Source organism: Ceratotherium simum, chromosome 5 (assembly GCF_057802395.1).
Source record: "Ceratotherium simum simum isolate JZ-2026a chromosome 5, ASM5780239v1, whole genome shotgun sequence".
Lineage (NCBI taxonomy): Eukaryota > Metazoa > Chordata > Mammalia > Perissodactyla > Rhinocerotidae > Ceratotherium > Ceratotherium simum.
The window spans coordinates 4,640,421-4,664,686 of NC_141904.1; the positions used below are offsets into that span (position 1 = coordinate 4,640,421).

The following is a 24,266-nucleotide window of genomic DNA, read 5'->3' on the forward strand; positions in this document are numbered from 1 at the left end:
GAACACTTCTTGATCCTCTTTTAACACAGAGAACTACTGGTTCTCATTAACTCCTGATTAGCTAGCTAGCTATAGATACAGAGCATGTTAATTTCTACAGGCACCTTTCTGAATTCAAGTAAAAGTTTTGGTAGACAAGGATTTCCTACTTAAATGTCATTGACATAATATGAATATTGAGTACAAATATTGCTCACCATTCTTGCATTCTTTAAATTATTTTACTTTGAAAATTTACGCACTATCATTAAGTCATTAATAACATAGGTTTTCATTTAAGGAATATTTTGAACTGTGAAAATACAAATCTAATCAAATTAAGTTTTGAACACATATAGAGCCAAATATTTCAACAAAACTGCAGTTTAATTTCAGAAAATGTGTTAAAATATATATTTATACATCAATTTCTGACATACACTTAACGTGTTAGTATACACAAAATGATGCTTTCTCTTGAAACTGTATTTATGAAATGTACATTTTAATTTAAATACTCAGTATACACTGCACTTAATCTGCATGTTGCATTTATTAAATACATTAAAATCTGCAATGTAACAAAACGTTTTCTGCATACGAAATTCAAAACACCATTTTAAATGAACAAAAGATGGCTCACTTCATTTTTTTTTTTTTTTTTAACAACTAGCGTATAGTACACTAGCTCAGCTCCACCATACTACCTGTTCGTTCTTTTTCATTTGACATTGTTCACAGACTAGTACGTATTACAATAAGAGTGCTGGATAAAAACATGAGGTACGAAAGTGGTTCAAAGATTATAGGTCATGCAGATCATGCTAGACAGCAAAGAAAACTGTGACTGAGAAAACACTAAATAAAAATACATAAAGAATGTGCATTATAAAAAAAACTCCATTACACAGCTTTGCTTCTTTGGTTACAAAGTAGGTTGAACAATTTCACAGCTTTTTATTCCCACCCGAAAAAAAAGTCATACGAAATGTCAAAAAGCAGAGGAATCGTGGCAATTTCTCTATTAGAAAGTAGAAACAAATGAACAAAGTTTTCTTCATCAAAATAGCCCAATTATTTATTATATCACAATAACTGGTGACTACCTGTACAGTTGCACTATGTTCTTCATACTTACACTATACAAAATTTACATTCAAGCTGGGTCTTTACTACTGAAAATAAATACCGAAGGTCAATTGCCATTAGTGTTAGAAATATGCCAGGATTCTTTTGTTCAATTATTGCCTAAACGTTTTATCTATTAAATGCAATCCTGTCTTTCAATTCCTTTACTGATATTTATAATTATTCAAAAAAATTTAAAAAGTTCTGTGACATTGTTCATGTACATTATGAAAATAGCAGCCCTGTAATAAATAAAACACAAATAAATGAAAACTTATATAGGCAAATGTTACTGATATTCAAAGAAAAGTGGCTCTTTAGATGAACTGTTATTTATAATGTGATAGGAAGGCTCAGGGTAAATCCATGGGTAATAGGAAACATGGGAGAGCCACCAAAGCTCTTCAAAGACCTCACTCATGTGCACCAGGTAAAATGCAGACTTTGCTCCCTTTAATAAACCCCATCTATTATTCTCCTTGTGTACTGATGACATAGAACTGGATATCAATAGTGCTGCATGACATCTCAAAGAGAGGAAAAGCTCTGTAGAATGATTGTCTAATACTGAAAAGGCCAAACACACAACCAAAGCATGGCTACTTGCTTTCATATAAAGTGGAAAGAACACCAGTGGCACACAAGGATAGATTGCTTTCAGTTTTGTCTTAATGAGGCAAGAAAGCTTTATGCTGAGGAGACATTCGGCTGCTGTGGAGGTTGCGTTGGCTGCGGAGGCTGTGCTATCACTGCTTGCTGTTGAGAAGTGCTACCAGGATTGGCCTGTTGGGCTGGGAGTTGGGATAATTGATCATTGTTTGAAAGAGATTTTAACAGTGCATTTTCTCGTTCAAGTAAAGAGTTTCTTTCAACTAATTCTTTTATTTGTTCCTTTAGAACTTCCACTTCTTCTCTTACTGCATACATCAAATGGCTTTTCACCAGATCCTGTGAAAAACAAAATTAGGAATGTCAAAAAGTGTGAAAGGGAAAGGTGCTGCTCTTCGGTTCTAGCCTACCTGGTGCCTTATCAACATCAGGTGTTTTGACATTACTTTTCCTGCTCTTGCTTTTAATGTTTCTACTGTATCTTGGCTGGTGCTAAGCGAGATGAGGTGGAAAAAATCAGTTCCCCAGCAGGGCAGCAAGCCCAGGATTTTCTTTTCCAAGTTTGGAGTGATTTCCAATAATACTCATTCTTTAAGTTGTCAATTATAAGCTTAGAATTCAAAAGAAAGTTTAAAATCACAGGGTTAGATGTCAGACCAAGAGAACAAGGATATTAAACTGTCTGATATTAAACTAGTTATAGTACTGCTTTAAGAGAGAAAATGACCTGAAATTTCCTACTTTAAAACCTTAGGATTTTTTAAAAAACAGTTTGAGACTAATGGTCCTTATTTATAGCCTTTCTATAGTTTTTAAAAAAAATTTATTTAACCATATTTGAATCCTAAAACAACATGTTATTTAATTTTGTATGTTTTTAATGTTAGATAAATTAAATCATATTCTTTTGTAACTTCCTTCTATCACTCAACAGTATGACTAACAGATTCTCCCATGTTGTTGCTAAGCTTAGTTCGTTCATTTTCATTGCTGTATAATACCCCATTGTATGAACATGCAACTCTTTATTCCACCATGGATAAACATCTGTATTGCTTCCAGACTGTGGCCATTAACAAACAGTGCAGTTAGAAACAATTTTATAAACATCTTTTTTTTTTTTTGGTGAGGAAGATTGGCCCTGAGCTAACATCTGTGCCCATCTTCCTCTATTTTGTATGTGGGTCGCTGCCTCAGCATGGCTGACGAGCGGTGTAGGTCTGTGGCTGGGATCTGAACCTGCAAAACCGGGCTGCTGAAGGGGAGCCTGCTGAACTTAACCACTGTGCCACAGGGCCAGCCCCCATTCTGCAGTTTTAATAAACTTGAATCAAAATATTTTGTATAATATGAACAGAATACCTTTAAAGGAACAAAAAAATGATAGAAATAGCAGAAATCAGAAACAGAATCAAAAGAAACAAGTCTATTTATTAAAGCTGAGTAAAATAGTATCTGTAAGTGACCAAAGAATGACAAAGGTTTCCAGCTGAAGTTTTCATTTTAATACTCTTTTGTCTCTAAACTATTTTTGATGCTGAAATATTTTGGGGGAACATTATGCATTTTAATTATGTATGCCCCACAAAATGGCTCTTACCAATGGTAATGCATGAAATGTGAGATGTTCAAATGGGGGACATATTTACTCCCTTGGTATTTCTAGACAAAAAATTCTCAATGTCCTAGCGACTCCAACTATATCTCATTATCAAAAAATATACTTGGGTCATCTTGGTTTAAAGAAATTAGGTGTTTGTTTCTTAGAATCGATCAAAACCAAGTGCTTCATACAACCAACAGTCTATGACATGAGAGGATTATAAACGTCTACTTACCATTGCTTGTTCTATTTTGTTGTCAATGGCTACACCACCTCCCCCAGATGCACTGGAAAAAATTAGAATATTTCATTAAATTATTCTAAAAAATGTAACCTCCCTTCCAACTCTTAAAATACTTAAAAACATTTGTGTTTTACTTAAAATGAAAAATAGTAATTTAAAATAGCTTATTAAGTCTATTCTCACAACTTCAGTACTCAGAGCTCTCATTTTGAAAAAGAACATCTCAGTAAATAAATGACTTTTAAAAATCCTTTGTAGTTCCAACAATTCTAATTTGCCTATGACATACATATGCTACTTTAAGAGCAACTCCCAATTCTATTCAGGAGTTCTTAATTTGATGAACTTAAAAAGACACACTTCGAATGAGCAGTACCCTCTCCACATCTCTTAAACTTCATTTACCAGTACCCTCTCCACATCTCAAACTTCATTTACCAACTATATATTCTAATTGCCTTTCATGTGGAAATTCTAGTGGTTTGCATTAAAATTCAAATGACTTTTCTTCTATAGAGTTTATATTTAATATTTGGTTTTTAAATGTTTAGAACTGGCTTCTAAAATGGTTCAGAGGGCTTCTGGACATACAGTACTTGCAGGGTCGATTAGCAAGGAACTCAACATTCTGGCAGACCTTCAGGCTTTGACTGTAGGTTACTAGCTGGCAAAAATCACCTACTAAGGTATGTGATTTAGACCAGTTTTTCCTGGAAATAATTGGAAGTAATCTAGCTGGTAAGTACATCTCAAGTTCAAATATCACCTTAGCATTTGTATGATAATGACAAAGAAGGATGAATAATGGTCATCTTTAGCAGTTTATATTCTCCCATGTATAAACTAAAATAATAAGAGTAGAGAGGATCTATATCCTTTTCTTGGTGTTTTCGTAGCATTTGAAGAACTTTAGAACAGTTATTAGGTTTTCTTGTAAAGACAAATCTGATACTTTAGTCTCTGAACAATTTTTATACAAAACTTTAATACTCTTCATAAAGTATACTCCACCTAGGAAAATTTAGGTGCTAATACATCTGTAAGACTATTTTACTGTAGATTATGTGGACCCTCAATGTTCTATCAGATTGAGGCTCAGAAATATCCTAATGTAGTGGCCGTAGTGGCCTTTTATACTGTAATCCAAGTAGATCTGTTTAGAATCTTCGTTCTGCTACTCACTATCTGTGTGACCATCAGCAAATCAACTATTTAACTTCCCTGGGCTTCAGTTTCCTCATCTGTAAAATGAAGGGGTTGGTGTCAATGCCTCAAGAGACTTTCCACTTCTAAATCCTTGAAACTCTGAATCAATACATAGAAAACACTAAGCTCACTTATCTGAGCATTAACCACATTAATTACAGCATACTACTTCACTTTTTGCTACTATTATTTCTAAGATGAAAAGGCGCTTCTGTACAGACCATCAATAAATACTTATACGTGTTAGGCTTTAAATGCCTGTATAGAGCTGTACAAAGTACGGCTATATATGTAACTATAAACTACAGAACAACTATATAGCTCATAAGGCTTCAGTATAAAGTTCAGTCCAGACACTATGTGGATATATATTCACTAAATATTGGCCACAATTTGGCAAAAAAGATTGTGACAGGCATTTAAAGTTTGCCTGAAAATCCTTGATCATACTCTCTACATTTTTTATTTCTATCTCAAGGACACACTGAATTAGTTTTAGTCATTTCATTACTTAAATACATTCAATTCTTTCAACACATCTGTTTTAAACAGAACACCTTAAATGCTAACTTTAACACCAGTTTTATATATTAACAAGCAACCAAAACAAAAAACAAGTAAACCCCAAACCCTTAAAAAAAGGTTACTGCTTTATTTTTTTGATAATTAAAATAAAATCAGTAAGTTTCCAAACCATCCCCTTAGCTAAGGAACAATAATTTGCATGCTATTCTTTGCCGATCCAATAAACTCTAGTCCTGACTCAGACCTCTTTTACAGCAACAGAGGAATAGGTTTGCAAAGCATAAACGGATCATGTTGAAGATATGTGTCCCTTAAAAGGTACTAATATTTCAATTTTGTTAAGTACTGTACTTCTACAGAATTAAACCAGTTACCGATACAATTACTATCACTATAGGGACCTTTGGCTATTTTGAAGGCTGTTATTCAAGAATTCTATAACTTACTGTAGTGGTTCTCAAACTTTAGCATGCACCAGTCATCTGGAGGTCTTGTTCAAACATAGATAGGAGGCTCCACTTCAGTTTCTGATTCAGTAGGTCTGAGGTGAGGCCCAGGAATTTGCATTTCTAACAAGTTTCCAGATGATGCTGATCCTGCTGCCTGACAGACCATAATTTGAGAACCACTGGTTTACAGAGATGAAAGTTATAAGAGAAAGATAAAAAACCTAACTCTATTTTAAAAACTTCTCAGCATGATATACAAAACCCTTCATGGCCTTGACCTCTGCCTTCTATGGTCTCCTTCCCTCTCATACTCCATCAGGCCTATTGTCTTATGGTCTTACAGAACTATTTGCAGTCTGTGGAACATATGTTCTCTCAGGTTTCCATGGCTTTGCAGAAACTCTCCCTCAGCTGGCAGTGCTTGAAGTTTCAATTCATCTGGCTGTCTTCCTTAAGATGCTCCAGTGCCATCTCTCCTGTGATGCCTTCTGATATCCTGAGGTAGAACCAATTACTCCACCCCTCCCGTGGTCCACTACCCTTCACAAACTTTTTATAGTGCATAACCAGGAAAGCAGAAGAGCAAATTCTGGCCTCTCCATATATTCAATGCGTGAATTCTGGGAAATTACCTAACCTTTCTAGACCTCATTTTTTTCCATCCAAAATAAGGATTCTATGCCCCAATTCATAAAACTCCTATGAGACAGGTTCCTTATCTTCTTCACCACTGTGAAGAAGTGAACACAGTGCTTGGCACAAAGGAGCTCAAAGGCATACTGGAAGAGTCAATATGATAGTAATTAGATTTGAAACAACTACTGGTTCATACTAGGAAGCCATTAAAAATTTTTGAGTTTGAATAAATTAGTAGTTCTCAAAGTACAGTCCCTGGACCATCAGCATCACCTGGTAACTTGTTAGGAAGTGTAAATATTTGGGTCCACTCCAGACCTACTGAATTAGATACTCTTGAGGTGGGACCAAAGAAATCTATCCTCCAGGTGATTCTGATAGAAACTAAAGTTTGAGAACCACTGCTTTAAATAGCCTGATTTACAATAAAGATACCAAGATGGTAGTCTTAAATAAGCAAATAAGAAGGTATTCCATTTCAAGATCCCAGACCATGGTTTAAGAAGATTTCAACGAGGGTAACGAGTTGTTTTCTGTTGTGTTCCAAGTCAACATAGTGGTTTGGGCTTCACGCTCACTTTTAAAATGAGAAAGATAAACTTAAGTAGAATGAGTAATTTTCCTTCGTTTGCTTTCTTGACCTAATGTTATAGTATTATGCCTTATTTTCTTTTTTTATTATTGCAGTCACCACACTATAACTTGACGGTTAACCAGTTTCCGAACTTAAGTTTCTTAAGGGAAGGCTGCCCCCCCTAAGACTTTGTAGCTATTCTGGTAAACTATAAGGGCTATATAAAGGCAAAGGATAATTTTTAAAAAGAAAGAAACTTTGTTTACTATGGATCACTCTTTTAGAATAAAACCATACCTTGATTAGCATTTACTAGATGAATTAAAAATTGTGGGTATGGAGGGAATGGATAGAAATATAGAACTGTGGAAAAAAGACAACATGAATGACTATATTACTTTTTATATGATGAATTTTTATTTACTGGAATTGTGGCCCCCAAAAGATCTAAATGAGCTTGAATTTAGTGTTTAAATAAAGTAAATTACAATCATATTCACAGGGAAAGTAAAACTCAAAGTATCAACGCTCTAGCAAGACAGCTTGGCTCCCCAGCACAGCTTTTCTTCCCAGGCCTCCTTACTTTTATCGCAGTAGATCACCTGTAACCTCACTGAGAAGACAAGAGGCCATATATGAACCTCTAGCTTCACAAGTTCCCTGCATTTTCATCCTTCTTAATAGGCTAACCACTTCATCTATGTTCTCAGCTCAGCAACTTTGCACAAATCATCCCCAGTCTTTCCTCTCTAAAAATTAAAATCAAAAATTAAAATCAACGAAGGCAAAGTTAGGCTAACTTGATCTCACATTAAAAAAAAAATCTCTTTATGAGAAATCAATTTTTTCCTTATCTTATAATCCTAATTAAACGAGTCACGGCTACTTGTTTAAAATACAAATATTGCAAATCTCTTCTCTCTTACATTTTGACTACTTTGCCTTTCTTCTGTTCTCCCCTCAATACAAATGCTAATTAACAAAGCAACAAGGTAGAGGAAAAGAACCCTTAAATGACTCCCACTACACGGCAGGCACACCTTACTACACGCCTGAGCAACATGCTCATTTTATAGTTAAGGAAACTGAGGCCAAGTAACTTACTCAAAGACACAATGCTAGGAACAGGATTCAAACCTAGACCTAATTAATGTCAAAACACGTGCTTTTTCTACCATAAAAGTAAGACTGTGAAAGGAAGAAAGCAACTACCTATAATGAACTAAAAGAAATACGGAGTTGTGTATATTATGAAGAGTGCTTTAACTAAGCACCAAACGCTAGTTGTGAAACCATAAGCATGGATCCAGAGATTAACCTATGTTCATAACATGCCATTTATCTTATCTAGCACATTCCTAGAAGAGGTTCAGCTCCGAGAACAAGGAAGGTAACTTCTTAAAAAAGGCACTTGCTCAGTGATCTTTAGACAGCAAGGACAGTGTACTTATTAAGAACTAAAATGTTCTTTTGGTTTAGAAAAGCTGAGAATATCTTAAAATTGTATGTATCTGTATGCAGAACACTGTAAAAAAAAATTATCTTGCTTTACTCAAAGACCCTTCTAACTTTCTGTGTTGACTCACAATCACAATTAAAAACCCACTACAGGAATCCCCCAAATTACAAAAGCAAATCTTTTGTAATAAGAACAAATTTATTTGATTGAGTTAGCAAATCTGATATACTTGTGTACAAGCCTCCCTACCCAAACCAGATAAAAATGATTCTTCATAAACTCACAGCAGAAGCTATAATATTTCTTGGCGGTCAGTCCTCAGGAATCATGTACTGTTTCCAGTACATCACTTACAATCTTTGTACCCCCTCTACCCACAACCTTCCACAATAAGCTCTATAATAACATCATTACTACTAAAATGCATTAATTCTAACCTGGGTAACATTTTGCCTCTTTTCTAAGAAACGCATGTTTTGTTTTTTAGAAAGAAACCATTAAGCCACTGATTGCCAAAAAAATAAATCTAATGAATCTGTAACTCAGCAAGCCTGTGGAGGTGTAACAGAAAAAAAAAATCCATCACTCTTCTGTAAGAGGAATTTAAAAAATATTTACAGCTTAACATTTAATTTCAGAGCAAATAATAATCCTTCTTCCAAAAAAGAGCCTAAATAGATAAAATTCACGTAGACTTAATCTCTGGCCAAATGCAAACCTCTGTGGTTAAGAACAAAACTATTAAAGTTGATAGTAAATTAAGCTAAGAACTAAACATTTTATGTACTCTTGTTGTTGACCGTTAAGTTCTACCAATGTAAAAACAAATAATCTGTTTAATTTCATGATTAAAAAACTCACAAAAATGCCTCATGGAGATTTTTAATATTAACACAAAATAAGTGATTTTTTGTGGATGATAAAAGCTATTATTCCTGCTAAGCAAGCAGGTAAAATGGCTACAATATTATTTTCTCAAGTAACCAGTCTCACAATGGTGCGAAAAAAGCCTTTACCAAAGAACTATTAAAAATCCGGCTACACATTTATATAAAGACTGATATTTGTTTTTAGCATCTACAAAAACCTTGCTCACCAATGCCTTCAGCATATTTTACATTCATCTAATTAATTTTAGGTCAAAATCCTGGCCAGAAAAGAATATTTAAAAAGAGGAAAAAAGGATACAGGCTGTGGATTGTACCAATGTCAACTTCCAGCCTTTGGATCATGCAAGATGCTACCATTCAGGGGACTCAGTGAAGGTACCTGAGACCTCTCTGTACTTTTTTTGCAACTTCTTATGAATCTATAATTATTTCAAAATAAAAGTTAAAAAACTTCTTCAATAATTTCCCTAAAATATAATGTACTTCTAGAAATCTACAAGACTAGAAGCCCAACAGAAAAATGTGTAGAATTCACGTGTACAGTTCACAAGACATGAAAAAAAGTACTCGAGATCTCATCATAATAAAAATACGGATTAAAACTATAATACCATCTCCCTAAATAGCAAACATATTAAATTTTAATACACTGTTAGTGAGGCTGTGGGAGAATGGGTCTTCTCATACAGTGTTGGTACGAGTATAATGGTATAACCCTTATAAAGAGCAATTTGATATATATCTAACAATTTTACACACACACACACTCTCTCTTTCTCTATTTTACTCTTTAGGTCAGCAATCCAACATCTGGGAATTTATCCCAAAGATAGTTTTACATACAAAGGAAATAATATATTTATAAGCCTATTCATTACAGCACTGTTTATAACAGCAAGGCTTCTACCAACAGGGAACTGGTTAAATAAATCGTGGTATGGCCATCCATTCAATGAATATTACCCATCTATTAAAAAAAAAAAGAACCCATGAAGATACTTTTCTGTTTACTGAGACGGGAACAATGTATCCTGGAGATCTTTAAAAGTACAAATGTGTGCAGGGCCGGCCCTGTGGCTTAGTGGTTAAGCGCATGCGCTCCACTACTGGCGTCCTGGGTTCGGATCCCGGGCGCGCACCGACGCACCGCTTCTCCGGCCATGCTGAGGCCGCGTCCCACGTACAGCAACCAGAAGGATGTGCAACTATGACATACAACTATCTACTGGGGCTTTGGGGAAAAAAAAGGAGGAGGATTGGCAATAGACGTTAGCTCAGAGCCGGTCTTCCTCAGCAAAAAGAGGAGGATTAGCATGGATGTTAGCTCAGGGCTGATCTTCCTCACAAAAAAATAAAAATAAATAAAAGTACAGATGTGTGTATACTATCATTTGTGTGAAGGGGGAGATAATATATATTGTATTTGCTTGTATATGCATAAAGAAACAGAAAGGATACACAAACACAGACTAAGAAAGTGGTTATCTGTTTGGGAAGGCAGGACCATGTGGGACAGGGATAGAAGTAAGACTTTCATTGCACTTTGGAGAATACTGAAAAACACATTGCAAAATAAAATGACTCATAAAGGAATTATTACTCTGTATGGTATGAACTCAAGACAAATAAATGGCAGACAAGAAACAGGAAAGGGAGAAAGGAGGGAAGAGAAACTAACAACTCCACTTTCTTTAGGAACTATTTCATTCTGGAAGATAAGATACCATGTTCAACATATGAAACAATCAATAAGTCATATTTGTGAGTTGTAAAATTTATTTCCTTGACTTAGGGTGAATTATAATCATTTAAAAATATGGTGTAAATAATGTTAATAACTTCCAATATAGTTATTTCTGTTCAAAGTGATTCTGGTAAGTAAACAGTAAAAGTCTGTGATAAACATATCTGATACAACAGGCTACATATAAAAATGTTACATTAAAAATGCATTCCAAAGAAGATATAGATGAGATTAATACTAACTTTACCTTTTTTCCCCAGATCTCTTTACATTTCCAAGTTATAATATTTGGGGGTAATTATTTTAGTATTTTGTAGTAAAATTCTGATATAAAGTTTTTTTTTGTGTAGAGCCACTCTAAAAATTAAACAATATAAAAACTAGCTGAACTAAATTCTGTTAAAAAACACTCAAGATGGAAGATGTAAATGTAGTCTGGAAAAACTGGAGACTGATACAAAAGTGAAATATGCACAGCAATTTTACCATTACAATCCAAACATTGCAAATAAACTAAGAAAGTTTAATTAGTATTCTATTATTTCAAGTTAAATACTTAAATGTTATAAGAACACGGAATCACATCTACTTAAGATAAATGAGCCTATGCACTAGCTAGTTATTTCTTATTAGACTAACATTACACAAGGTTTGACAACGAAAAAAGTTATTTCCTTCCCCTGAGTCAGACTGAAAAAAGAAAGGGTGTGAGAAAGGGGTGGGAGGGTGGTGGCATTTTCTCCAATGTTGGAGTGCTTACATTTAGAGCAGGCACTCTTGAAAGAGATTTCATTGTACTGTTTACAGAGCAGCAATACGTAATTTGATGACAGCATAATTCATTACTGGGGAGTGAAGGATACAAGGGGCTTAAGCCCAAATTAAAAATTTGACACTATAGACCTGGCTACTTTAATTTACTTCCTGACACTGCAAAAACAGTATTTAACTGACAATTACCTAGACTGAGATGTACACTAGCACCTAAAAGTAAAAAAAGAGAGGGGGACTAAAAAGGATTTCAAATTTTGGCAATTGATGTCTAGCTCAGAATACCTGACAAGGATGTAGTTCCATATATTCTTTCTAGATATTCTAAAGCCATTCCTTTAGTCTGCTGGGATAGAAGCTGATGGTTAACCAATTTCTAAAAACATGAGAATTTAATGATTGAAGTATATCTTAATCTAGTAAAAGATTGATGTTTTTCAATACTGATTTTAAGGACTATCTTTCCTAAAAAGTACAAAATTGAAATAGAAAAGGAGAAATTCAGGGCCAGCCCCGTGGCATAGTGGTTAGGCTCGGTGCACTCCGCTTTGGCAGTCTGGGTTTGGGGGTTTGGATCCTGGGGGTGGACCTACACCACTAGTCTGTCAGTGGCAGAGGCTCACATACAAAGTGAGGAAGATTAGCAATGAATGTTAGTTCAGGCAAATCTTCCCCAGCAAAAAAAAAAGAGAAAAAAAGGAGAAATTCAATAAAAATTCTTAATAGGAATGGAGACATTAAAAACATATAAGAGTTTGTGTTAGGAAAAGTATAAAGATTAAGAAAAAGCCTTCCAGGGAAAAAGACTATGTTTAACAGCCATTTTGTAGTAAAGGTCAATTCTCCTTTAAAAGGTTAACAATAGCATTCCTTCCCTTTGATTATGAGGAAATAATAGCATTTTCACCACCTAAGGAAATTTTCATACTGTAAGCATATGAAAATGAACAAAACTGGAGAAAGAACATGATAGAAAAGAATGTCAAAGGAAATAAAAACAAAAACATAAAACTCTAACATATGTGTTTCACTTCAGAGACCAATAAGCACTGAATAAATTTTCACCCAGCAGTGGGCCTATTATAAAAACAACCTTTTTATATAGCTAAATTCATCTAACATTTCTAAAATTAATTCAGAATTCTTCAGCAATGACATAAAAATGGGCCAAAGGAAAAAAAAAATCAGAAACTAGCTTACTAATTTATTTCTAACGCTAACCTTTACATTCTTCCCCCCATTCCAAATGCCTGCTCAACTTTTAAACTAGATATATCCTCAACTCCTTGAGACCATCCATGATTCACTCACTCTCTTGGCTCATACTGTTTCTCACTCTAAAGACTTCAGTAGAAATGCTACCATTCTTTTCCAGCTTTCATCTCAAATATTTTCTCTTCTGTAAAGGCTTCTCTAACCCTTCCAGAAGTAGTATAGTAAGTCATGCCCCACACTACCCTTATGGCACTTAGGCTATATTTTAACAACTGCATCTCTCTCCTACCAGATAAAGCTCTATGTGTTATACAGAATCTACCACACAGCTGGCAGCCACCTACTAAAGAATTCATATGCTGTAGAAGCCTGGATTCACAAATTGTACACTTGGAATTCGAGTCCTAATTACATCACTTGCTACTTTGACTCTGGGGCCTCTTTCTCTAGCCATAACATGAAGTGGCTGTACTGGATCACCCCCAAAGCCACTTCCTACACTTAATGGCAAAATTGACTTTTTCCAAGCAGTCCCTGGTATCTAATGGACACGGATAATGCTATCATTTTCACTAAACTCACAACAAATAGTTGGGGAAATATTCCTTAATCTCATTTCTCATTTTTAGTCTGAAACTAAACTTGCCATATGTTCTTGCTGCCAAATAACTAATTCATACATCTAGGTAATCCAAATTCCTTTGGAGGCAACAGATCATAAATCCTAAACAAACTTTGCCTCTTATTTCCTATGTAGCCAAATCTCAGTAACATTTATCTGTCTAGGTGATACTCTGTAAAAAATGCTAAATTCCAATCTGTCTCCTCTGCACAGTGCCCGACACTTACTGAACATTGGTTGGAAGAATACAAAGTTTGACAGTGTCCATCAACGGAAAGATCACTAGATGTGGAATTAGCAAGTACACACTGCAGGTTGGCCTCACCTCAGATGTGCTGTGTCCCGAGGCAATTTACTCTCATTGGGCTTTTTTTCCTTCATTTAGTTTCAAAGACTTTTACGGAACTTAGTGTAACCACTCAAATGTGGGTTTGTGTATACGTGTGTGTGCGTGTGTGTGTGTGTAGGGGAGTCGGTGAGAAGGAAACCTGGTAATATACAAGATGGGTCTTGGAAAAAAGAGCTACCAAAGCAAGCAAGGAGGATAGCAGGACACTGCAAAATGCTTAGTTCACAGGCCTTAAGCAAAGTAAAATGAAATAAGTCTCTACAATTGAAGCACAGAGAATCTGTGAGAGACTAGAGGGATGATACAGGAAAGGGACTCACCTAAGACGAAGAAAATGCCAAGGATGACTGGAGTGCTTAGCTTGGAGCAAGTAGGAGTAGGGAGATGGTAATGTGTCACAGGAAGGTTAGATTTTTTGAGAGGTGGGGAGTGAGTGACAGAGGAACCTGGGAATAAAGTGAAGAAAATGAGAAATTTAAGTTTCACTTGGGACTGTTAAATTTTGAGACATCTGGGATATAATCCTGGTGGAGAAATTTAGAAAGAAGGTTGCTGGAAATAGGTGTGTACAACTCTATAGAGTAATCTCCGGCCTAGAAGTCTAGATTTGAGAGTTGTCAGAATGTGGTAAGTAGCTCCAATTCTTGAGAGATGAGCGTGCTTAAACAGTGAGAAGACAAATGGGCCAAAACATTGGAGAACACCAATGTGTGAAGAGTTATGGAAGATAGGCTTGAGAAGAAACTACCCTTCTTGGGAAAGCTAATTACTTCTATTGAATGGCCTCAATTTGTCTCTTCTTGAGGCCTTCTTGAGGTGCAGAGATATTATTTAAAATAAAATACCTTTATAGAAAAAGCATAATTCTATGGACAACATATTGGACAAATAAAATTATACTAGGCTAGCCACTAGGATTACCTGAGCAAAACTCAGCTTCTGTTCCTAGGTTATTAACTAATCTTTCTTTCCTACTTTATGTCCCTTCCTAATCTGTCTCCAAAGGACAGGGATAATAATAAATAAAAATGGAGGTTATCAAGGAACTGTTTCAAAATGGGGATAAACCCAGAAAATAAAACTAAGAGTATCATGAGGTTTTTAAAGAGACAGTGCTTCATTCTGATTTAGACTAAATGGGCAGCACTAAGCAGGGTCATCACTCCTTAATAAAATAAAGAGAATATTGTATCAGGGAAAAAATATGGCCTATTTTACTTTTAATCAATGAATGTCTTGCATTTGGGAGGTTTTAAAAATTTAGATTGGCTTAGGTTTGAGCAAAAAATTAAACTGCTCATCTTCAACAAATATAAAGAAAGTACTGTGAATATAAATGCCCTGAAGAGTTAAAGTTGTCTAGGTTATCAGTTTACTACCACTTGGCTTAACTTTTTTTCACTCTCTACTTCATTCTGGGGGTAAGACAGCTTACCTCTTAGAAGCTACCTAAATAAAAGGCTGAATTCTCAAAGAATAATAAAGTGGCTTAAGAGCTCAGGCTTTAGAATTAGATAAGCTGGTTTTAAATCCCAACTCCACTAGTCACTAGAGGAGTGATCCTAGCAAGTGAATATACTGAAACCAGTTTCCTCATCTGTAAAATGGGTCATGATTGTACCTATCTTAAAGATTGCTGTGAGGATTATACAAGACTTGTAATAATAGTAAACATTTAAAAAAATCAGTTTCTTCTACTGTTTGGATCAATTTGGACTTTGACACTGTATAAGGTCTACTATCCCAGTGTATCTTGACAACTGAAACAGTGAGGTATGAATAAAAATCAATTATGATTAGTATTAAGAAACAGCCTTTGTATTTATGTCTCACCCAAAGAATGAAATAATCCTAGTTATGCCTTAACATTTACTTGATTTCTTTGTACTCAGTCAAATGTTAAAGATTTAATGCAGTCACAAAATATATGCTAATAAAAATTGTGTGACTTGAGATTTAAACTTACATCCAGCATCCTGTGGATTGAACATTAATAACTGATCCTCTATAGAATCTCAATGTTTCATCATTTAGAATAAAAATAATCTTAACTTACTGTGGGAAATTTTTCCAAAGCCCATTGACATATAACTGAATTTAATTCAACATAAAAATTTCCAAAAAAGTGCTTAACTAAAAATGGTCCCATGTCTTCCTTTAATTTTATATGAAATTGCAACAATAAATATCACTAAAAACAAATAAAAAGAGTAGGATAAAGTGTTGCTTTGCTTCTAAACCACATATTACTCTAGTTGAGAATCACTGCTTTAGAATTATCTAATTCAAAAAGGGATTCTGGTGGAGGACAACACAGAAAAGTACAGAGGACAATACAGAAAAGTACAGAGCAGCACTACTATAAAATCTAAACAGTTATAAAGTTTTTTTGCTCAAGCAAAACTGTACTCAAATAAGTACATTTTCAGTGACAAAAAGTTTTTAACCGAGAACTGTTTCTCATTTAAATCTAGATCCATGTCCTTGAATTCTTCTAGGCAGTAGCAATTCTATAATATAGATATGGTAAATGACAGAACTTCACAATAGTTTGTACACATCAATTTGTGTAAAATCTTTTAATGTCGAATTTAGACTTACAACATGACCTGAAATTTGTTACATCAATTTAGATTCTAGAGATAAGAGTATCCTCTGAAAGGGGATGCTTCACCAACAATTCTCTTTGCTCTCTTCCTTTCTTGTCAACAGGCCCCAGGACGCCTCTAATTCTTCCTCAAACAATTTTGCTTTGTCTTTGAATGTTCTTCTCCCTTGAATTAAACCTTAAAGGTAGGAACTGTGTCCATCTCAAAGGTCTTATTACAACACTCTGCATACAACTGATATTAAACATTTAATTGGAGAAAAAGGTGGAATAAAACTTATAGTATTTAATATATTACTAATTATATTTTATAAGTTCAGGATGAACTTATGTTGGGCTTATCATGCCAGGAAAAAGAACTAAGAAATTAACCAGCTATTTAAACTATTAGAAACTAATCAGAAGGGTGTCACTGGAACACAGTAAAAATGGGCAGACCTCCTCAGAAGCTGTTTTCTCTCTGACAAAGATAGCTTTAATAAAAAGTCAATCAACTTTTCTGTGATGTTCCTTGTGTCTGGTTGTTACTGGGGAGGAAGAAGTTTAGCAGTTTCTATATAGTATAGGCAACTGAAGTTAAGGAGAAAAACTGTTTAAGTCTGAGGAATAGAAAAGCTAGAGCTCCACAGATTTTCAAGTTACTTCTGACAAAATTAGGACAGTGAAACTTAGCAGTTCCTGATCACGGTGATGACAAAGTCATAGAAGACTTGTGGAAAATAAACTGGACTTTAAAAACTCTTAATGATCTTTTGGATAAAAACCTTGACAAAGATCTTTTTACATTAGAATCATGGATTTAGGGAGAAATCATTTTGTAACCTAGTCAAAGGCTTAATTGTATAAACATCCATCTGTGGGTTCTCTCAATTGCCCAAAATCATTCTCTATAGACAACAAGAATTGAATCTATAGGGAAGAAGTGAAAGAAACCAAAAGCTACCCTGAAGTTAGAAAGAGGAGGCCAAAGTCTTGCTGGTTTGGTCAGGTTAGATGAAGACAATTCAAACTGCCATGCCTTTAAGCATGCCCCATGAATAAGGGGAAGTTCTAAGCAAACTAGATCCAGGAGTCTGAAGAAATTCAGACGTACTTCACTCTTTTTACATTGGTAGATCAAAGCACATATAAAGGAGACCTGTGAAATCCTTGCATCATCACTAGAATCAATAATTATGAAGTAGGAAAACATCCTTGTGATCTCTAAGATGCTAAGCAATGTCTCCTTATCCATTTTTGAAAAAGAACTTTAGAACTACGTTTGTGCTAACACCGATGGCTTATAGCCATGAACTGGGACCTATATTCTTGATTATGGCAGCTATGAAAACACAGAACTAATTAGAGAATGTTCTCAGTTCAATGTTTCCACAAAATCTGTAGTGCAGCTTATATTTTTACATGAACCTAATCTCTTTACTAAATGCTTTATGTGATGGCAATCATCTTATTTTTCTGCTTCACATTTTAGATTCTCTATTTTACAGGAAGGGTTTACAAAAGGTTTAAACATGAAATGGAAAAAGAAAGAACAGGGTGCCAAGATAAACATCACTGGAGGTGTTCAAAGGCTAGAAGACAATTTGGAAGGTATGTTGTAGACATGATTCAAGCATGAGACAGGGGTTGGAATAAATGACCACTAAATTCCCTTCCAATTCAGATGTGTTAATTCTAAACTCAGAAGATAAACTCAGAGGTGGTGTGGTGAATAAAAGGGCTTTGGCTTTGGAGTCATACCCAGGTCTGAATCCCAACTTCATCACTTTTATGATATGACTTCACACAATTTATTTAGCCTCTCTAAAGGATAATAATAGGACCAGCATACAGGATTCAGTGAGATAATGTATCAGTGTCTGGCACACGGTAAACACTTAATAATTTGTATGAGCAAGATATAGCGGCCAAAATCTAAATATCATGAAATACACAAGGAATACTGACTTAGAAGTTGGGTGACCCGGTTTCCACATCTGACTTTTGCCTCTAACTGTATACAGTAATTTTTAACATTCTTTCCATATACCAAATTTTGTGATGCCACATTCCAGAGGGATTTTAATGTACTTAAACATTTATCAGATGCTGATTATGGGGATACAAAAACAAATAAACATAATCCCAAAATTTATGAGTTCACAGGTTAGTGCAGGAGATAGATAAGCTAGAGCTGTGATACATGCTAAGACAGGGCAAGATTTTAGAGGGTGTTTTGGGGGCACATAATCAAGATCTCGAGCCAGGAAAGAATGTGTAGTAGAAGTACCACAGCTGGGTGGAGAAGAAAAGGACACTCATACGAAAATGTTCCATGTAAAAAGAACAGTAGGCACAGTTAGCCATATTAGAAAACTCAAATAATGAAGAAGAGTTAGAAGGTTGTTGCATTTCCACATAAGAAAGGATTGTGCCCTGAATGAGGATGAGAGACGAATAGGCTGAAGAAATGCTCAGAAGGTAGACATGGCAGTACTTTGTGATGAACTGGCTATGAGAGATCAGGGAAGTGTGAATGTAAGGAGAGATGCCTAGGCAACAAGTTTGAGTGCCTAGAGCATATGGATGGCTTCCTACAGCATAGAGATGACACCCAAAGCCATCTGTATGCTCTTAGCCTAATTAAGATGAGAGAAGAGTCTGGACAGCATCTTGAGGATACCAATAATACTTAAAAGGACAAATACAAAGGAAAAGCCTACCAAGGGAACTGAGAAGAAACAACCAGAAAGGTAGGAAGAAAACCTGGAAGGGCTGGTATCATAGATGTCAAAATATCAGTTTAAAATTCAAAACCTATGACATATTAGTATTAGCTTTGTAAAAATGGACAAATATTTGGAACACTAAAAACTATTTAAAAGCTACTTAACCATGATTGCAACTATTAATATCCATGCATATGTACTCAAAGTCTGGAAGGGAATATGCAAACACTGAGACAGGAATTGTGTTAAAAACTTGGATTACGTGTGACTATTCTTATTCTATTTCTCAAACTTCCCATAATTTTAATTTTGAAAAGGTAAATATATTACTACTGAAGAAGCTGGGGTACAAATACATTATCTAAAAGAAGTCTTTTAAGGCCGGCCCTGTGGCTTGGTGGTTAAGTGCGTGCGCTGCGATGCTGGCGGCCCGGGTTCGGATCCCGGGGGCGCATCGAGGCACCACTTCTCTGTCCATCCTGGGGCCGAGTCCCACATACAGCGACTAGAAGGGTGTGCAGCTGTGACATACAACTATCTACTGGGGCTTTGGGGGCAATAAATAAAAAAAAAAAAAAAGAAAAAAAAAGAAGTCTTTTAAGACAGGATTCTCATATTCTGATGACCTATCAAGTTGTTTGTACATTTTTAACTGCGGTACTGAAGAAATTAAGTTTACACTTGATCTGCAGACTATTTTAATTTAACTGAAGAGTAAACAAATTCTTATGGTTTTACTTGTTTTTGTTTCAAGCAGTACTATTATTGTGGATTTAACTTTAAGCCATATTTAGACATGGGAACTTCATTATAAACACTTCAAAATAAGGAAAAGGTTATAATTAATAACCTTGGAGCTCATCTGAGAATAAAATTTAACCAACCAAAAGGATTTTCACAAAGTAGGTGCTCAATACAGAAATCCATGTATCCAAAAAATAAATTTTGCTACATAAGTGTTTTAAAAGTAGACATAAAGGAGGTTTCTTAATAGAATTATTGATAACTAAGGGCAAATGGGAAACTCTGACGTAGCCCTTAGTAGGTAGTTTTACATGTGATTCATCCCCCTCCCCCAAGAAACATTTCCAGTTCAAAGGAGTTTTTTAAACTGCTTCCCAGTGTTTGCTATTTATAAATCCTAAATATTAAAGGGTAAGTTACTCAATGGTTATACTTAGTATAGTACTATTCTACTAAGTACTAAAACTTTTCTAATACATACATACATAACATATTTGCTTATAATCATAAGCATTAAATTTAGACAGAGGTTATTTTCTAATGCAATAAATACTTAATTTTAGATAGTAAGCAACTTACCAAATTCATTTTTTGGCAAATGCTTTAAAAGATGGTTTTATAACGGAGGATGACCCATTGCTACCTAAGTTCAAAGGAAAGCAAACGTACATATTCACATCTTCATACAATATAAAATTCTCCCTTAACTTATCCTTCAAGTTTTCCAGGGTTACTCTGCATACCAGCATACCAACTGAGAGCCCAGGTTCCAGTTAGAAAGCTAGATTTGAATCCTAGCTCCACCATTTAATGGCTACGTGATCTGAGCAAGTTACTTAATCTCTGTAAGCTTTCAGTTTTGTTCTCTGTAAACTGAGGATATTGATAGTATCTATATGATATGGCTGTTGTGAAAATTAAACAAGATAACATGCCAAAAATACTTAGGACAGCCCCTGACACACATTAACCACTCAGTAGCAAAAAAACAACTACTTTGTGAAGAAATCCAATCAACCCTTGAGCATAGAGATTGACAGTATGAAATCCTTAAGCTAAAAGCAGCTAGGCTCTGATTTGTTCCATTAGTCTAATGGTCACTTAGAATAAACCAGCCTTGAATATATATCAGTAAGAGTTACAGATTTAGAGTACTCACTAAAAATTTCTTTAAGTCACATATTTGGGTGTCTAACAAGGCTTGTCCCTTAGACACAAACATTCACTAGCAATGTTAACTGTTTTTGAAAATCTGACGAATGCTCTGAATCTTTCACTAAAAACTGAACACAGATGAAGTTCTATCCAAAATTCTTCAGGTTCACGATCCCCTGAAGCCCATCCACTGACTACCAAATATGGATGTCCTACACTAAAGAAATTAGAAATTATTTTCCCAATTACCAAAGTTTTGTAGATTTATTGTAGAAAATGAAAAAAAAATCCAAAAACTATAAGGGACGCCATATCAGAATACCATATCAGAAACACTTTAGAATATTATTCAAAAGATAGAATGCTTGTGAGTATGTGTGTGCATGCATGTAAGGGAGAGAATAACATATCTCTGGTTAAGATAAAATCAGAAATAGATATGGTAGCCTGTTTAGATGATAACTTCAGGGCCAGCCCCGTGGCTTAGCAGTTAAGTGCGCGTGCTCCGCTGCTGGCGGCCCGGGTTCGGATCCCGGGCGCACACCGACACACTGCTTCTCCGGCCATGCTGAGGCCGCGTCCCACATACAACAACTAGAAGGATGTGCAACTATGACATACAACTACCTACTGGGGCTTTGGGGCAAAAATAAATAAATAAATAAATAAAATTATAGATGATAACTTCAAATAATCTTTCATAGACTTGCAGAATATGTGCACCATAATGAAAATATTAATTTTCTACAACTGTATGACCTTGGAAATATTACTTAACCCAGGTTCTTTTTCTTCATCTGCAAAATATGATAATCTTCAGACTGAAGATTGAGATCTCATCCTAATCTAAACTGTATTATTCTAAGAGTCCTACAAAATACAGCTGTGTAAAACAAAGCAAAATAAGAAGGTAAACAAAACAAGTTAAAAAATTTTGTTTTCTAAACAGAATACATTCTGAAAGGAAATGTTTTAATTTTCAGGGCATAAAAAAAGGTATATTGACTTCTAATATAACCTTGTCATTTGATATTGGCATCTTAGAACACGTGTTCTCAACGTAGGAATTGAGAAATTTTTCTTGGTTTTATTTTTAGAGACATCTAGAAGAAAAATGCCTTTTATTAAGAAAAATAAGATCCCCAAAGCAATAAAATTAATTTAAACTATATTTTATGAAGAAAATGGAAGTAAAGTTTTTAAAAAATAAAAGATTAATATATTATTTCTCAAATATCTCCCGGGATAATAGCTAGAAGGTATTTGGGGCTCTTTTATATTGTAAGCATCTATAACAGATGCAACAGCAATATTTAGATAATCTCACTTTATTTTTTAAACTGATTACTTTATTAAACACCACTGCAAAGATATGGCCTTCAGCTTCATAAGACTTTGAAAGGATTCCATAATCCAAGTATTTAAAAATTCCAAGTTTTAACTTACATTTAATACTATACTCTTAGTTATACAATATGCTCATTTTGTTCATAAATATTCATCTCAATACAATAACATCAGGTATAATACATAAAATCTAATCCATTAAGTCTTACCAATTTATGACCTGATGAGACACTCTTGTGGACAACATTCAGTCCTTAGAAGCTAGATTAACCCTCCAACCATGTGAGGGCATCACAACTTTTAAACTTTCGGCTTTCGATCATTATTATGTCACATTCCTCCTCCGATGCTGAATTCTAAAAAAAATTCTAGCAAAGAGTTTAAGTAAATAAGTGTTTTAATCAAATAGCCTTTAAAAATCTTTTATAGCAAAATTTTATGTTTTACCATGATTACACAACTGATATTTTGTACTTAAGTATTTTTTTAATGTAAAATAATTTCATATTTGATCTGGATACTTCAAACTTTAAATTTCAACATGGACTTTCAGGCCATCATGTACACTTGTTAGTAAAGAGTCAAGCAGAAATGAAACCAATTAAAGGTTTAAGATCATGATCCAGAAATTATGCTTTAACACCATAACTTGTTATAAACAGCTTTGTAGTCCTGTAGAATGGCACTTGAGTTCTATGGTTTGGCCCATATCCATATATGAGTTTCTAAACTTATAGCACAGGTGGCTGGATCAGTAATAATCTATACCGATCATTTAAATGCTCAAGAAGGCACTCAGTTTTTATACCTAAATCCTAGCCAGTCTCTACCACCCCCAATTTTAAAATTAAACAACATGATGGAAAGAATAAAAATTTTTTGTTTTATATAACAGACATAACAATGTATCCCTATTCAGAAGTGGTCCTACTTGTTCTCTGTGTATGGGCACAGCAGAAAACGGGGGGTAGGAAGATTTAATAACGGTGAAAATTACTTCATTAAGAATATAATCCTAAATTTATTACATTTTAACAAGAAAGCTTTCACTTGGGCATCTATTTTAATCACTGAAGGGTAGTAACATTTTCTGTCTGATAAGAATGCTCATTTGTATTTTTAGTTGCCAGTAATCCACAGAAAAGGCAACCCACATATTTATGGACATATTTTTGCCTAAATTAACCCCCTAAATAAAATGACATAATAGGGCAAGAGATAGGGAAAGAAGGCCATTACTGAGGAAGATCAATATGTGCAAAGCTACAGAAAACTCAAAGACAGCCTTTTAAAGGAAACTCTGCAGCCATCTCTAGAGATATTTGACCCAAATGTAGGAGCTGGAGTTATGCTGTTACAGATTTTAACTTTTAATGGAATTTTTCTATTACACACAGTCACTTAAAAGTCTCCCACACAATCTGAAGAGCTATTAGGATTTTTCCAATTTACAAATATAATCTTTCCAAACGTAATCTCACAACACATTTGACTTCAATAAAATCATACAACTTCAATGTCTTTTGTCAAAGCACAGCTTTATAATGTAATCACCTGGTGAAGGCAAAAATCCATATTCATGAGGATAAATAATAAAGTTGTGGTCATTTCATCAACATATTACCAAAATGTTTTTAGAAAGTTTTTATGCAACTCTTGTCTCCTATCAACGAAAATACTACCATAATTTTTAAAAATGTT

The 24,266-nt window shown here is 34.7% G+C and overlaps 1 protein-coding gene across 4 annotated transcripts in view; it reads right to left on the minus strand.

The window, feature by feature from the left end:
* Positions 1-347: 347 nt before the first annotated feature.
* The window catches only part of TSC22D2 (TSC22 domain family member 2), a 48,323-nt gene continuing 24,404 nt past the window's right edge, over positions 348-24,266 (minus strand). For 2 of the 4 annotated variants that reach the window (XM_087430397.1, XM_087430396.1), the window contains 2 exons: positions 3,555-3,606; positions 348-2,055 (listed from right to left, as the gene is read on the minus strand). In XM_087430397.1, coding sequence (XP_087286523.1) covers positions 1,795-2,055; positions 3,555-3,606 — 313 coding nt within the window. In that variant the 3' untranslated portion in view covers positions 348-1,794. Of the gene's footprint in view, positions 2,056-3,553; positions 3,607-20,642; positions 20,707-22,774; positions 22,934-24,266 lie in introns of those variants that run through there. The other 2 variants (XR_015552137.1, XR_015552136.1) reach the window with 2 other exon arrangements.